The sequence below is a fragment of the Aquarana catesbeiana genome, linkage group LG06 (assembly GCF_042186555.1).
Source record: "Aquarana catesbeiana isolate 2022-GZ linkage group LG06, ASM4218655v1, whole genome shotgun sequence".
NCBI classification, from domain to species: Eukaryota; Metazoa; Chordata; class Amphibia; order Anura; family Ranidae; genus Aquarana; species Aquarana catesbeiana.
In genome coordinates this window covers 339,101,723-339,118,211 of record NC_133329.1, presented here as the reverse complement: position 1 = coordinate 339,118,211, position 16,489 = coordinate 339,101,723, and the positions used below count along the sequence as shown (strand labels likewise).

The 16,489-nt window shown below is 43.0% G+C and overlaps 1 protein-coding gene across 2 annotated transcripts in view; it reads left to right on the top strand.

The window, feature by feature from the left end:
- Positions 1-10,137, top strand: part of HAT1 (histone acetyltransferase 1) — a 118,126-nt gene extending 107,989 nt beyond the window's left edge. For both annotated transcript variants that reach the window (XM_073633894.1, XM_073633895.1), the window contains 2 exons: positions 7,466-7,582; positions 9,449-10,137. In XM_073633894.1, the coding sequence (XP_073489995.1) occupies positions 7,466-7,582; positions 9,449-9,616 (285 nt within the window). In that variant the 3' untranslated portion in view covers positions 9,617-10,137. The remainder of the gene's footprint in view (positions 1-7,465; positions 7,583-9,448) is intronic.
- The last annotated feature ends 6,352 nt before the right edge of the window (positions 10,138-16,489 follow it).

Sequence of the window (16,489 nt, the reverse complement as noted above, 5' to 3'; positions counted from 1 at the left end):
GCATCGATAGACATCAGAGATGCATATCTGCATGTGCCCATTTTTCCTGCTCATCAGAAGTTTCTGCGCTTCGAGATAGGAGGGCGCCATTTCCAGTTTGTGGCTCTGCCTTTTGGGATAGCCACTGCACCTCGAGTGTTCACAAAGGTCTTGGCCCCTCCTCTGGCCATATTAAGGGCTCAGGGTATAGCTGTCATAGCATACCTAGACGACTTGCTACTGATAGACCGGTCGGTAGCCTCCTTGAACGGGAACTTGAGAACCACAGTCAAGTATCTGGAACACCTAGGTTGGATCCTCAACCTAGAAAAATCTTTCCTAAAACCAGTAAGAAGACTGGAGTATTTAGGTCTGATCATAGATACAAGTCAGGAGAAAGTATTTCTACCTCAGGCAAAGATCACTGCTTTAAGGGAGCTGATTCTGGCAGTCAGGACCAAGAAGGTTCCTTCTGTCCGCCTTTGTATGAGGCTGCTAGGGAAGATGGTGTCTTCATTCGAAGCAGTGACTTATGCTCAGTTTCATTCAAGACTGCTGCAACACAGTATTCTGTCAGCCTGGAACAAGCGGGGTCAGGCATTAGACTTTCCGATGCACCTGTGTCATGCGGTGCGTCAGAGCCTCAATTGGTGGCTCATTCCTGAAAACCTGCAGAAGGGGAAATCCTTTCTGCCGGTTACCTGGACGGTGGTAACAACAGATGCCAGTCTGTCAGGTTGGGGATCCTCTTGCATGTGGGACGGATGCGTTGGTGATTCCGTGGCATCGGTTCTCACTGATTTATGCATTCCCGCCTATTCTGCTACTGCCGCGACTTCTTCGCAGGATCAGGCAGGAAAGGAAGTCAGTACTTCTGGTGGCCCCCGCTTGGCCCAGAAGGACGCGGTATGCGGAAATAGTAAGGATGACGGTGGGTTCCCCGTAGACACTAGCGGTACGCCCAGACCTGTTACCTCAAGGTCCAGTGTTCCATCCTGCCTTACAAACGCTAAATTTGACGGTTTGGTTATTGAGACCCACGTTCTGAAGAGTCGTGGGCTTTCAGGTTCTGTGATATCTACCTTGATCAATGCAAGGAAGCCAGCTTCCAGAATGATTTATCATAGAGTCTGGAAAGCTTATGTATCCTGGTGTGAATCCAGGGGTTGGCATCCCAGAAAATATGTGATAGGTAGAATTCTTGATTTTCTACAATTGGGTTTAGAGATGAAGCTGGATAGAGTGGTACTGCGCCCTCATCCTAGTTTTTTACCAAAGGTGGTTTCTGATTTTCATTTAAGCCAAGACATTGTTCTGCCTTCTTTTTTTCCAGATCCCTGTTCTCCGGAAGAGAGATCACTACATTCATTGGATGTAGTAAGAGCAGTCAAGGCCTATCTCAAGGCAACTGCTCAGATTCGCAAGACGGATGTTTTGTTCGTGCTGCCAGAGGGTCCCAATAGAGGACAGGCAGCGTCAAAAGCAACCATTTCTAAATGGATTCAGATGATTATTCAGGCTTACGGTTTGAAACAGAAGATTCCTCCATTTCAGATCAGGGCACATTCCACAAGGGCTATTGGTGCTTCTTGAGCAGTGCATCACCGGGCCTCTATGGCTCAGATCTGCAAAGCCGCAACCTGGTCTTCAGTCCATACATTCACCAGATTCTATCAGGTGGATGTGAGAAGGCATGAGGATATCGCCTTTGGGCGTAGTGTGCTGCAGGCAGCGGTACAGGGTCCTCAGGTCTGATTGCACCCTACTTGTTCGTGGTCCCCCCCCCCAGATAGCCTTGTAATTACTGTGGCTTTGTGTCCCGTGATGTTCGAGAAAGAAAATAGGATTTTTTAAAACAGCTTACCTGTAAAATCCTTTTCTTTCGATGGACATCACGGGACACAGAGGTCCCGCCCCTCTTCTAATACACTATATTGCTTGGCTACAAAACTGAGGTATCCCTGCAAGGGGAGGGGTTATATAGGGGGTTGAACTTTCTGATAGGGTGTGCCAGTGTCCAATCACCAGTGATACTTATATAACCCATCAGTAATTACTGTGGCTCTGTGTCCCGTGATATCCATCGAAAGAAAGGATTTTACAGGTAAGCTGTTTTAAAAAAATCCTATTTTTCCATACAAATAGAGCTTTCTTTTGCTGGTATTTGATCACCTCTGGGTTTTCTTATTTTTTGCACTATAAATGAAAAAAGACCGAAAATTTTGAAAACAAAAGCATTTTTCTTAGTTTCTGTGATACAATTTTGCAAATGTATTAATTTTTCTTCAAAACTTTTGGCCACAATTTATACTGCTACATATCTTTGGTAAAAATAACCCAAATTAGTGGATATTATTTGGTCTGTATGAAAGTTAGAGTCTACAAGTTGTGGTGCAAATCATAAAAAATTGATCACACCTGATGTGGTGGCCTATCTCATTTCTTCTGACCCAAACAAGCCAGGAAAGTACAAATACCCCCCAAATGACCCCTTTTTTGAAAGTAGACATTCCAAGGTACTTCGTAAGATGGTGAGGTTTTTTATGTCATTTTTTTCCTACAATTTTTTGCAAAATGATTTTTTTTTGTTCCCCCACAAAATTGTCATTGTAATAGGTTATTTCTCTCACATGGCATGTGTATACCACAAATATATTCTGCTACTCCTCCTAAGTATGGCAAATACCACATGTGTGGGACTTTTTCACTGCCTAGAGACACATAGAGAGCCCCAACATGCAGGGAGCACCATCAGGTTTCTAGAAGCATAAATGACACATCTACCTTGTTGACTACCTATTACACTTTTGAAAGCCCTGGAGCACCAGGACAATGGAAACGCCCACAAAATGACCCCATTTTGGAAAGCTAACACCCCAACATATAATCTATGAGGCATAATGAGTCTTTTGAACGGTTCATTTTTTTCCAAAAGTTTTTGGAAAATGTGGGAAAAAAATAAAACACATTTTTTTTTACACAAAGTTGTCAATTTATAAGATATTTTCAACACATAGCAAAAATTACACCCCAAAATACATTCTGCTACTTCCCCTGAGTATGGCGATACCACATGTGTGAGACTTTTACACAGCCTGGCCACATACAAGGAACACCGTCCGGTATTCTAGGGACACATAGCATGCACAAACCAAGAATTAAAACCCCAAAATACAGTCTGCTGAGCAAAAGGTAAAAAAAAATTACCTGTGGTTTTAGTAGCACAGTTGTCCACAGGAGGATAGCACTGGTCCAGGCAGCAGGCAGGAACACTGTCCATAGTCAGTACAGGCAGCAGGCAGGGATACTGTCCATATAAAGTCCAGGGTCAGCAGTGCCAAAATATTGATCCTGGTAGTAGGATGGAATGTGATCCATCCTTGTGGTGTGGTCAGTTCATGCGACAGGCAGAGGCATGATGGCATAGGTCCTACAGGCAGCAGGCAGAAGTAGGACCTTGTTCAGTATAGAATGGGGACAGGGGTAGAGGCTTATCCCACCCAAATCTCTTTGAAGCCTAGAGTCTCCAGACCCTAATCTAGGAATGAGAAAACAAAAAAAATGTTTTCTTCATCCAGGAAAACATTTCTATAGCCCCTCACATATGTGAGACCCCTGTGTTATGAATCCCACTAGTCCAGTGGCAGGGTACAAGATCAGTCCAAGAGGCAGGCAAAAAGCATGGTCAAACAGTCTAGGGTCAGTTCCAGATCAGGCAGAGGTATGAACAGAATCGGTAGGCAGAAGCATGGTTGAATAACAAGCCAGGGTCAGTTCCAGAGCAAGTAGAGGCATAAGGGGTGTGAAGGTAAATGGCAGGAAGTGAGGGTTATGTTTACCATACTTCACTAATAATTTAGTGAAGTATGGTAACAGCGGAAACAGTCAACTATGCAGAGCCCTGGTTGGGAAGGACATTGGGGACAATAAAAAGTGGTGTCTCTTCTCACTCCTTTGGTGCTCACACGGCATTTTTTCTTCCGTTTTTGGCCTGTTGGTCTGGGAGGGATTTTTTTCGGGAAAGTGGCATCGGAGAGTCTGCTAATCACATAGGATCGAATGGTTTTTGGTGGGCCATTCGGGAATACAAGGGCAGTGGTGATTTCCTCCTGGTAGCCAAGGAAGGATTTGGGGCTTGCAGTGGATTTGTGATAAATAACGTAAGCTGTTGTATATGGCCAAATTAAACAAATTGAAACTTTTTTATACCACTGGTATGTTTGTCTTGTGGCAAGGTAGGGTTTGAGCATTTGGTCGTTGAAGTCGACACCCCCCATGAACATGTTGTATTCGTGGATACATGTTGGCTTTTGGATTCGGCCATTCCTCCTGGTGACCTCCACGACGGTATTATTGTGGATTAATGAAAGCACTAGACATCCTTTCTGTCCCTCCACTTCACAGCCAGAATTTCCTCGTTCTGTAAACTCGCCGTCTGCCCTCTTCTTAGCTTCTTGTTGACTATGTTTTGAGGAAAGCCCTTCCGGTTCTTCCTTACGGTGCCACATACTGGAGTGTTCTTTCTGTGAAGGTTGCGGAACAGGGGCAAACTAGTGTAAAAATTGTCCACATACAAATGGTAGCCTTTCTCCAGTAGTGGGTTTTATGTTCCCAAACAACTTTCCCGCTGGTTCCTATGTAGTCTGGGCAATTAGGGGGATGCAGCTGGGGTGTCCTTCCCCTATACCATGAAGGCATATGTATACCCTGTAGCTCGGTCGCACAATTTATACATCTTCACCCCATAGGGGGCCCTTTTGGTGGGAATAAATTGTTTTATGCCCAGCCTGCCAGTAAATTTGACAAGGGACTCATCCACGCACATGTGTTGGTCTGGGGTAAACAACTGGGAGAAGATATTAGAAAAATATTTTAGTAGTGGCCAAATTTTATAAAGCTTGTCAAAATTTGTGTCATTTCGGGGAGGGCACTGGGTATTATCATTGTAGTGTAGGAATCTCATAATCATGAGATATCTGGTCCTGGGCATTACTGAGGAAAAGATCGGCATGTGATGGATGGGGAGGGTAGACCAATAGGAACGTAATACATTTTTTTTGGTTAGTCCCATACAGAATGTGAGGCCCAAAAAACTTTTAAACTCCTCCACTATTAGGGCTCTCCACTCGTAGGGACGGGCATAATAGGACGTTGGGTTACTTGCTATGAATTGTTGGGCATATAGGTTGCACTGGGCCACAATTGATGCAAGCATGTCCTCAGTAAAAATAAGGTTGAAAAAATCTGTTGGTGAAAAATTTTCTGTGTCCACCTGGACTCCTGGCTGGGCAATGAAAGGGGGAATGATAGCTTCTCCTGAATTAGGAGAAAGCCATAAGGGGTTCTGAAGGGAATAGGGAAGGCTGGCATGGGACCTAACCCTTTGAGACTGAGGTGACACCCCACTGGTACGTGGCCTTTGCCGAGGTACTGCGGTGCTGGTGGATGGCATTGCAGTGCTGGTGGATGGCACTGCTGGTGGATGGCACTGCCTCCTCACCAGTACGCCTTCATCTGGTGGGCGGACTCTCTCATCCTCCTCTGAGGCTGTCAGTGTTCCACTACTTAGGACAGGCTCGTAGTCCACCTCAGACTCAGAATGTGAATATGAGGAATCCGAAGCGGAGAGCTCCCCATTGCTCTCGTCGGCCGCAAGAATATTGTATGCCTCCTCGGCTGAAAATAATCTTTGTGACATTCTTGGCACTGATATGTGGCACTGATGACACGTGACACTGGCAGATTGCACTGGTGACAGATGGCACTGATACGTGGCACTGATGACACGTGACACTGGCAGATGGCACTGGTGACATGTGACACTGACAGGTGGCACTGATGTGGCAGATGGCACTGATGACAGGTGGCACTAACAGTGATGAGCACTGTGGCAACAATGGCACTGATTTGGCACTGTTGGGCTCTGATGTGTGTTTTCACTGGTTAATTTTTTTTTTTTTTACATTAAGGTTGGCACTCACGCGGCAGCACAGATCCTCTCTCTCCTCACATGCGGTCTCTGTGTGAGGAGAGAGAGCCGCTGTTCTGCCGAGAAAGTTCCCCTCGGCGGATGAGGACCCCCCTCTACTGCGCAGGCGCAGCGCTTGCACAGTAGGAGCCGGCGGAAATAGCCGAAGCTGAATAGAAATCGGCTGTACACGGCGCCTGTAATAGGGCCCCTCGCGGGCTCGCCACGCTTCGGCCACGGCCTCGCTTCACTCTGCACTTTTTTATTCTCCCTCTAGGTCCACTTGGATGGTGGGGCTTCAACCTGGACCCAGGGCGCAGGCGCCGTGTACAGCTGATTGAAGTTTTTCAGCTTCGGCTATTTTCGGCCGCTGCTAGTCGTTCGTACTGCGCAAGTGCTGCGCCTGCGCAGTACAGGGGGGTCCTTATCCGCCGGCGTAACTTTCTCGGCAAGACACCGGCAATGAGAGATGATCTCATATGTTTACATTTGAGATCATCTCTCATTGGACACTGCGATCGAGTGCTAAATGGCCACTGTGATTGGCCATTTAGCATGATCTGTGATTGGCTGTGTCCAAGGGACACGGCCAACACAGTATTTCCCCGATGCGCGCGTAGGTACCGTAGTTTGTCGCCATTCCACGAGTGCGTGCAATTATAATGCGTGACATGTTTGGTATCTATTTATTCGGCGTAACATCATCTTTCACAATAAACAAAAAAATTGGGCTAACTTTACTGTTTTGTTTTTTTAAAATTCATTAAAGTGTGCCTTTTTCCAAAAAGTTGCGTTTAAAACACCGCTGCATAAATACCGTGTGACATAAAATATTGCAACAATTTCCATTTTATTCTCTAGATTCTCTGCTAAGAAATATATATATAATGTTTGGGGGTTCTAAGTACTTTTCTAGCAAAATATACGGATTTTAACTTGTAAACACCAAATGTCAAAAATAGGCTTAGTCATGAAAGGGTTTAAGGAGTAGAGACTGTTTACTTTTGCAAAGTGAATGTTCATGGTGTATGGTAAATTAGATGAAGCTATATTCACATCAATCAGCCAATCATGTGCTAGGAAAATCATAGAATATAATAATGATTTGCCATTCAGAGTGTACACAAACTGAGTTTTTTCTACTTTTATTTACTGTCATTCACTTTGCACGGTGAACACACACACTGAACAGCCTCTACTCCTGTAGTAAAGCAACCACGGTGTGTGAACGAAGTATCTTTAGGGTAGGAGGGTCGAGTGCCATAGCTTTAGGATTTTAGCATTCACATAAACACAGCTTTGCTGCGTATCACCTACAGTGACAACAAGTATGACTAGAAGCACATTTACAGTTCTAGAAACACATTACTAAATTATTTCCAGGATCCTTAAAACTGTTTTTGTTGATTTCTGTAAAGTTTCTATTTTTGCTAAAAGGTCATTTTTTTAATGCTGCTGTAAATAGAGGAAACATTGTAACATTGTTCTGTTGTATTGTTTGCCAATTTTAATCACTAGCAACATGCAAGACGTGTTTATGAAATTCTTCGGCTTCGTGCAACAGACATGAGTGATCCTGAAAAATCCAGGGCTTACAGACTAGAAATCAAAAAGAGACTTGTTGGCCCATATAAGGTATGGATGTGTTTTGCAATCTCTATCATAGCGGCTTTGATGGAATCCCAATGTGAACTTTCTCTCCATGAGTATTAGCATGGTAGCTTACATATACACCTTCTATTCATACATATATTTCTGGGGATCACATATATTAAAATCAATAGCTGTTATCACAGAGCATATGTTCTATGCTATACACATTTACTGCCTAGTGCTATTGTTTGGAATCTTTCCAGTCAATAGTTGCTTATACACCCTTCACCCCTTATTGTTAAAGGAACACTATTAACCATATTTTGTATTTGTAAATCTCCACATTCGTAGAAAAAAAAAAACACCAGTTACATAAGCCATTTTGTAGTTTAATATTGTTTAAAATGTATTCAAACCAGCTGTAATCTTTTTATCACTGACAACAAAATGGAATGTTGCTTCAGTTTAAGCTGGTCATAGATTGATAGAATTTAGGAAAAGTCTCAGGAAAATGTGTATAAAAATTCTCAGAACATTTGAATGTTTTAAAGATTTTGTTTGCTTTTAACGTTTGATTTTGATTAGAATGCATTTTACCATAAAACCACACATTTAGTAATTTGTTTCTTCTAAAAATTTTCCATCCTGCTCCTTCAAATTTTCTCGTCACTGTAATTGAAAACAAACAATGATTTGACCCCACTAATGATTAGAAAAATTAACAAACGTTCTTGGAATATTCTTTTCCTAAGAATTGTCATTTGAAATTCTACCCATCTATGGCCAGGTTTAAGCTGGCTATAGATGACCGGCTGAGATTCGATCCATCTATGGGCACGCTGATTGTACCCAAGTCGATCCATCTATCAACTTGGGTACAGCCAGCATGTCGGATTTTTAGCAAGCTGTTCTTGCCAGCAGCTATAGCTGCTAGCAGTAATCGGTGTGTTCTCCCAGCAGGCCCGAATCCCTGTGCCCCCTCTGCTGGGAGAACACAATAGCTCCACAGGAGAAATTTTCTTTCCTGCAACTCATGGTTACAGGAAAGAAAACTGCATAATCTATGGCCTGCATAAGTTAGGTGAACCGTGTGAACTACTACTTTTCCTGTGGAAAAAAAACAGCAGAGGGATCACACACTTCCATGTTTCTTGTATAGCACATCCACAGGCATTGAGAATGTCCACATCTGTACATAACTGTAGTACTCAACCAGGTACCAACACTAGTCCTGGAGATGCATATAATCGGAAATAACATATTACCTATAGTAGGTGCTCGTCTTGCCACAAACTCGACATGTGGCAATAACTTTTTTCTCAAGTCCTTATCACCATATACAAAGGGTACATATCTCTGAGTGATATGTCTTATCTCATTTTATTCCAAACTGTAACATGTGGAAAAAATCTTTAGTATATGATGCAAATAGCCTTTCAGACATTAATAGTTTTAAATTGAGGTTTAATAAAAATTAGGTTTTATGTTTGAATTGTATTGGGCAGTATACCATGAAGACTGTTAATACTGCCAACACATTCCGTACTCTTTTAGGAGTATTGACTGTGCTTTGAGATGTGTTTAGGTGCTGCTTGTAATATTTTTGAAAGAAGCCTCCTCATCTCCATGACTAAGCCCCATTGGGTGAAGCACGTTGGAGGGGGGCTGCCTGATGGTGGGGACTGTCATTGCAATGCCTGTGGATGTCCTATACAAACCACATGGATGTTGGTGATCGCTCTGGTGTGGAGCACCTTTTTGTTATCTGCATTGGGTCTGTGAGCTTTTTTTTATTACTACTTCCTGTGTTGCAAAAATATCACCATCCACATCTAAATCAGCTGCACTAAATTCCAAAATCTGTTCCTATATTTTGCAGTGCTTTATAATCTGTTTGTGTTTTAACAGAAAAATCAGCGAGAAATGGCTAAGATGAGGAGATGCTTAAAACCAGAGGAGCTTACAAACCAGATGAACCAAATAGATCTAAAAACACAGCATGAACAGCTTGAGGAGAGCTATCAGGAGCTGGTAACTGAGTACAGAAGGACAGTGGAAAGGCTTGCCCAAGTATAGATCTCGTCGGTGCTCTGAAACTTGTTTCAACTACTTTACAGCCTGATGTTGCCAGTCAGTCTATTCCATACAAAGCCCACTAAGTACTGTTGCTTTATTGTGGACTTTAAATTCAGACATGGCATTCAGTTGTAACTTGTTAATAACAGCAATAAACTATTTGTGTTTGCTGCTTAAATAAAGTCTATAAACCAACACATTATTATTGGTTCAAACACCACTTGTTGAAGATTGCATTTACCTGATGGGTGCCTTTGCTTTGAAGGTGCAAAGTTGATCTTTGGGCAAAATGTGTTTTTTTGGTGATTTTTGTATAATTCTGAGGTTATTCAATTATCACTGATAGCAACAATTTTCACATGTAAATATACCATGTAATACTTGCCCTGGTCATGATTCCTTTAAATACAGCTCTCTGGTTTTCTGTGCTTTTCAGCGGTTTTATTTTTCTAGTTGACTAAATTCAAATGTCAATATTTACTCAGTAGCACTTAAAACTCTAAATAAAAAAAAAAAAGTTATTTTGCTTTGTCTTTGTAAAACACATTTTCCTAAATTCTAGATATGGTAAAATTCTCGCTTCAGAATATGCATATACTACTTGACAAAAAGGTAGGCAGGTGTGAAAAATGCTGTAAATGAAGAATGCTTTCAGAAATAGAAGTGTTAATAATTTATATTTATCAGTTAACAAAATGGAAAGTAAATGAACAGAAGAAAAATCCAAATCTAATCAATATATGACATGAACACCCTTTGCCGTGAACACAGCATTAATTCTTCTAGGTATACTTGCAGGAACTTGGTGGGTAGGTTGTTCCAAACATCTTAGAGAACTGACCACAGATCTTCTGTCGATGTAGGCTGCCTCAAATCCTTTTGCATCTTCATGTAATCCCAGACAGACTTGATGTTGAGATCTGGAGTCTGTGGGGGCCAAAGCATCACTTCCGAGACTCCTTGTTCTTTACACTGAAGACCGTTCTTAATGACATTGGCAGTATTGGCTGGGGTCGTCGTCCTGCTGCAGAATATATTTGGGGCCAATCACACACCTTTCTGGTGGTATGGCATGATGGATGAGTATCTGACTGTATTTCTCAGCATTGAGGACACCACGGATCCTGACCAAATCTCCAACTTAATTTGCAGAAATACAGCCCCAAACTTGCAAGGAACCTCCACCATGCTTTACTGTTGCCTGCAGACGCTCAGTATTGTACCGCTCTCCAGCCCTTCGGCATTACAAACTGCCTCCTGCTACTGCCAAATATTAAAATTTTGACTCATTAGTCCAGAGCAGCTGCTGCTATTTTTCCTGTACCCAGTTCCTATGTTTTTATGCATTGTTGAGTCGCTTAGCCTTGTTTCCATGTCAGAGGTATGGCTTTTTGACCTCAATACTTCCAGAAAAAACACTTTTGGCCAGACTTCTCCAGATAGTAAAAAGGGTGTATTTGGGTCCCACTAGTTTCCGCCAGTTCTGTGCCAATAGCACTGCTGGACATCTTCGATGTCTGCTGTATTAAGCTTCCTTGGTGGCCGACCACTGCATCTATGGTCCTCAACGTTGACGGTTTCTTTGTGCTTCTTCAAAAGAGCTTGAACAGCACATCTTGAAACCCCAGTCTCCCTTATAGAGAACTTACTGATGCAATATAACTACCTTTTTGTCTTGTTGCTGTGCTCAGTTTTGCCTTGGTGTATGACCTGTGACATGAAACTGTCTTACACAACCTCACCTTAGTAGCAGAGTTTGGCTGTTCCTCGCTCAGTTTTAAGCCTCCTACAGGCTTCAATGCAAAAATTTTATAAATGCACATTTTTACTATAAAAGCACATTAAGGCTACACTCACACGACCATAAAAATGTTACTGATACAAAAGTTACTGCATAAATGATACTTGCTTTTGTATCCAAATTTTTTAAATGTGTAAAAATTTCTTTTTTTTTTTTTTTTTTTTTCAATCCCAGAATACATACGTATATTCTCAGATACAGATTTTTGGATTTTGTGTTATGGTTCACAACGCAGCTTATGTTTATGCACCTGTGTGAATGTCTTGTCTCCACTGAAAATTTTCAGAACATTTGAATGTTTTAAAAATGTTATTTGCTTTTACACATTTGATTTTGAAATGAAGTTGAACGGAGTTTACTAAAAACCACATGCACTGTTGGAAATTTGTTCGAGAAAAATTTTCCATCCTGCACGTTTGAATTTTGTTCGAAAAACCTCTTCCCACCTATGGCCAACTTTAACTACTAATTTCGGTGCATTTATTACATTTTTGCAGAAGGTGGACTTCCTTAGGCTATTGGTCTTCAATCCAGACTCCCGATGTTGGGAGCTCTCAAAGAGACTGTAGGGGCAGAGACACACCATAGGTGAGAAGCAGTAGGAAGACAACTTTCCCAGGAGTGGATAGGGATGCTTAGGGTTATTTTACAGAAGTACCGTATTTATCGGCGTATAACACGCACTTTTTTCCCCTTAAAATCAGGGGAAAGTCGCAGGTGCGTGTTATACGCCGATCCCCCGCGATCCCGAGCTGTCAAAATGTCAAAATCGCCGACCGCGATTTGAAAATGGCGCCGCCGGCGCCGAAATACACAGAGCCGGTCCTCGGCTCTTTCCGGCGGCTCTTGTTTACTTTCGGCTCCACTCGTAGTCCCGAGCGGAGCTATCCGAACCTACTCGGATAGCTCCGCTCGGGACTACGAGTGGAACCGAAAGTGAACGAGAGCCGCCGGAAAGAGCCAAGGACCGGCTCTGTGTATTTCGGCGCCGGCGGCGCCATTTCCAAATCGCGGTCTGCGATTTTGAAGCCCACAAAGCAGGGACAGGGGAAAGAAAGGCTGCACTGGGGCAAGGCTGCACTGACATGGCTGCACTGGGAAGGCTGCAATGATGGGCATTTAAATGTAAGTTTTTTTCCCTTCAACTTCCCTCCTAAAAGTTTTTTTTTCCTTAAAATTCCCTCCTAAATTGGGGTGCGTGTTATACGCCGGTGCGTGTTATACGCCGATAAATACGGTAAATTCTTTCTTGGTCTTTGATAGGGTAATTCAGAATGGTAGTTGGGGATATTCTTCCCATATGTCATATAATGCTGAAAAAGAAAAGCACCTAGGCAGTGCAGAGCAATGATAATGCGTAAAGTGCAGTAATCCATAGCAGTGGGCTTCTTGTAAACCAAAATTTTGGTTGTTATGGATTACTGCCCTCAGCACATCCTTGACCTTATTTGTGCTGTTTATAGAATATTCTTGAAAGTGCTTATGTCGACATCAATTCAAAACTAAAATAAACCCTACCTGTAATACAAGATGTTCAATACTTGCTTTTCTCGCAGTCTATGCGCAAGAACTCTGCACCTACTTCTGTTCCCCGGCCGCTGCAAGTAACTGACACTTCTGATGTGTGAGGATAACCTGCTCCTTCTGCCAAACACTGTGGCTTTATTGTTACACGATAAGATGTATGCCAATGGAAGCAACCACAGTGTGTGGCAGGGGAGCAGGTATTCAACACACCCAGCAGTGTCGGATACCTGCAATGGCTGGAAAGCGGCAACACTGCAGATTTTACACACCTACGTCACATGAAAGCAGGCCCGGACTGGGACAAAAATCAGTCCCGGTCATTTTAGACTGAGCAGCTAACTTTTCCTGGGGGGGGGGGGGGTGTGTTGGTAGACATTTGCGGGGGTGGCTGGTGTCGGTCTTCCACACTGTAATGTACAAATGTACAGGAACACTGTGATATAAAGGGAACTGCACTGCAATGATTACATCGCCCCTTTACAGTGCAGTCCCCTTTATATTACAGTGTCCCAGTCCTATTGTGGCTCTCTGGTGGTGTGGGTACAGCGTAGCGTGGGTACAGCGTGGCTCTCTCTGGTGGTGCAGGTACAGCGTGGCTCTCTGGTGGTGCGGGTACAGCGTGATTCTCTCTGGTGGTGCTTGGGGCTATTAGTTCCCCCAGCACAGTCCTCTTTCTTTTTCCATGTCTCCTGTAGCACTCCTTAGCTTGTTTCCGGGTTTTCCCTTTTTCCCCCAGCAGAGTGCATGCTGGGGACTGTAGTCCGCTCCCTGCTGAGAACAGTTGGGCCACCAATCTCCGGGACTACATTTCCCATGATGCCCCTCTGGTTTTTTCTGATTGGCCTTCCGCTATGACCAACGGGGAAGGAAGAACGGGCAAGAAGCGTTCTCTTCTCCCGTGCTGCTGACATGAGCAGGGGAAACATCCTGGCAGCGGCCCGCAGATCTCCCCCCCCCCCCCCCCCCATTCCCCACCATGCGGGCGCCCACGGCTGGAGGAGGCGTCCATAGGAGCGGAGAGCGAAACTGTCAGCGTCGGCTCTGAGGCTGAGCTGTGTGTGAGAGAGACACACAGCTCAGCCCATTCAGCCGCTAGTTCCGCAGGAGAAGACACAGTCATGGCTGCGTAGCGGTAGGCGAGCAGCGGCCGATGTTAACCCTGTCCAGGTCACAGCCTCCACTCACCTCCCGCTGTGTGGCCTGATCATCAACAATTGGTGTTTTGTAGTACAATAAATTTATTGTTTTTGCAGATTGTGTTTGGGTAACTTGCCTTCTTTGGGGGAACCCCTTTCTCCTAGTTGTTTTGTATGCTCTACAAGGCAACCCAAACTGCATCCAATAATTGTTTTATGTGGATGAATATCTGATCCTGTCAATAATTTATGACTTTATTACTGGTGGTTGATCCAGGCAAAACCTCTTTTTTGTATAACTGATCATCAACAGGCCATGGAGCGGGCGGCCCCGGCCCACTGGGCAAATGCCCATTATGCCCTATGACCAGTCCGGGGTCTGCTTGAAAAGTAGGTATATAGTATCTTGTTTTACAGGTTGGATTCATTTTAGTTTTGACACTATAGTGACAGTGTCTCTTTAATCCATATTTTAGGATGAAGTAGATACTGTACTAGAGCATTCTCTAAAGCTGAGTATGCACTAGTAAAATTTTGAACGAAAATTCTCAGAACATTCCAATGACGTTAAAGTAGTTCATGGTTTTGTTTGCTTTTCATTTTTAGAATAAATGGACTTTTGGAAATGTTCCTTGAATGTATAGATTTCTATCTTGCTCCTTCAAATTTTCTCAAGCGGTGGATTTGACCCCACTAATGATTAAGGAAAAACAAACGTTGGACCGCGATCCAGTGACTTTATAGGCACAACACCAATCTATAGAAATTTAATACAAACTTTATTAATACACGATTCAAAAGTCATTAAAATCACAATAAAAATGTAGTAACATCCTGCACCCTTATGTTGGTTACGGTGGTGACCCTTTACTGTAATAGTACACATTATACAAGATTAGTGATACATAATATACATGTATTCATCCAGGGGTTGTCACCATCCATTCACATAAAGCTCGACATGTTTCGCATATATCGCTTCCTCATGTACAGAGGGGCAAAATTTGGACTGCTACACAGAACGTCAATAAAAAGGGGAATTCCAAAAATAGCATACAGCAGAAACCAGCTCGATCCCCTCCAAGGAACAGGAGAAGAAATTAGGGTCCACTCAGATGTTGGGGATAGAACAGTCACTTCTGTGTAAATATCTAAGGTCTCTCAAAGGAGCTTCTCAATGTTTAACAACAATAATAAGACGGCAGACTGCTATATAGGAGCCATCAAAGGTACATGAATGTATTTTTTCAAGGCTTGATACACTAGAGATCTGTATGGACAAACAAACTGGTACAATCTAGCAGTTCAAGATTAATTCCTCCAAAGATCTGTATAATATAAAAGCAGTATCTAGGATCCCCAGCTACTGTACATTATGGTTACTAAACATAGTGAGAGGCTCATTTGAAAGACCTTAGATATTTAGACAGAAGTGACTGCTGTGCTTTCATTAATATCTGGCTGGACCCTAATTTCTTCCCCTGTTCTTTGGAGGGGACCGGCTGGTTTCTATGGCATATCATTTTTGGGATTCCCACTTTTGCTGACGCTCTGTGTAACAGTCCAAATTTTGCACCTCTGCTCTTGAAGAAGCGATATATGTGAATGGATGGTGACAACCCCTGGATGAATACATGTATATTATGTACCACTAATCTTGTATAGTGTGTACTGTTATTACAGCAAGGGGTCACCACCATAAGGGTGCAGGATGCTACTATATTTTGGATGTGATTTTAATTACTTTTTAATTGTGCATTCTCAAACTTTGTATTAAAGTTCTATAGATTGGTGAACACACAGAGCAGGGCTTGGGAGTGAGCACGCACAAGTGCCCCATAGTAAGCAGCTTGCTATAGCGGAACTCAGAGAAGAGGAGGATCGGGGCTGCTCTGTGCAAAACCATTGGATATAGAAGGTTAGTATAACATGTTTCTTATTTTTCTTTAAATAAAAAAATACCTTTAACCACTTCAGCCCCGGAAGGATTTACCCCCTTAATAACCAGGCCATTTTTTGCGATGCGGCAATGCGTCATTTTAACTGAGAATTACGCAGTCGTGCAACACTGTACCCAAACAAAACTGATGTATTTTTTTTCCCCCACAAATAGAGCTTTCTTTTGGTGGTATTTGATCACCTCTGTGGTTTTTATTTTTTGCGCTATAAACAAAAGAAGAGCGACAATTTTGAAAATAAATTTTTTTTTTTACTTTCTGCTATAATACATATCCAAAAAAATAAAATGTATTCAGTTTAGGCCAATATGTATTCTACATATTCATGGTAAAAGGCCATTTTGGTGGCACGCTTTTAACTCCCACTAGCGGCCGAACAAAGGGTTAAATGCGCCCGTGTAGCGCCGCTGCTGAAGCGCTTTGCAGGCGCTTCGGCAGCGGTACCCATTCA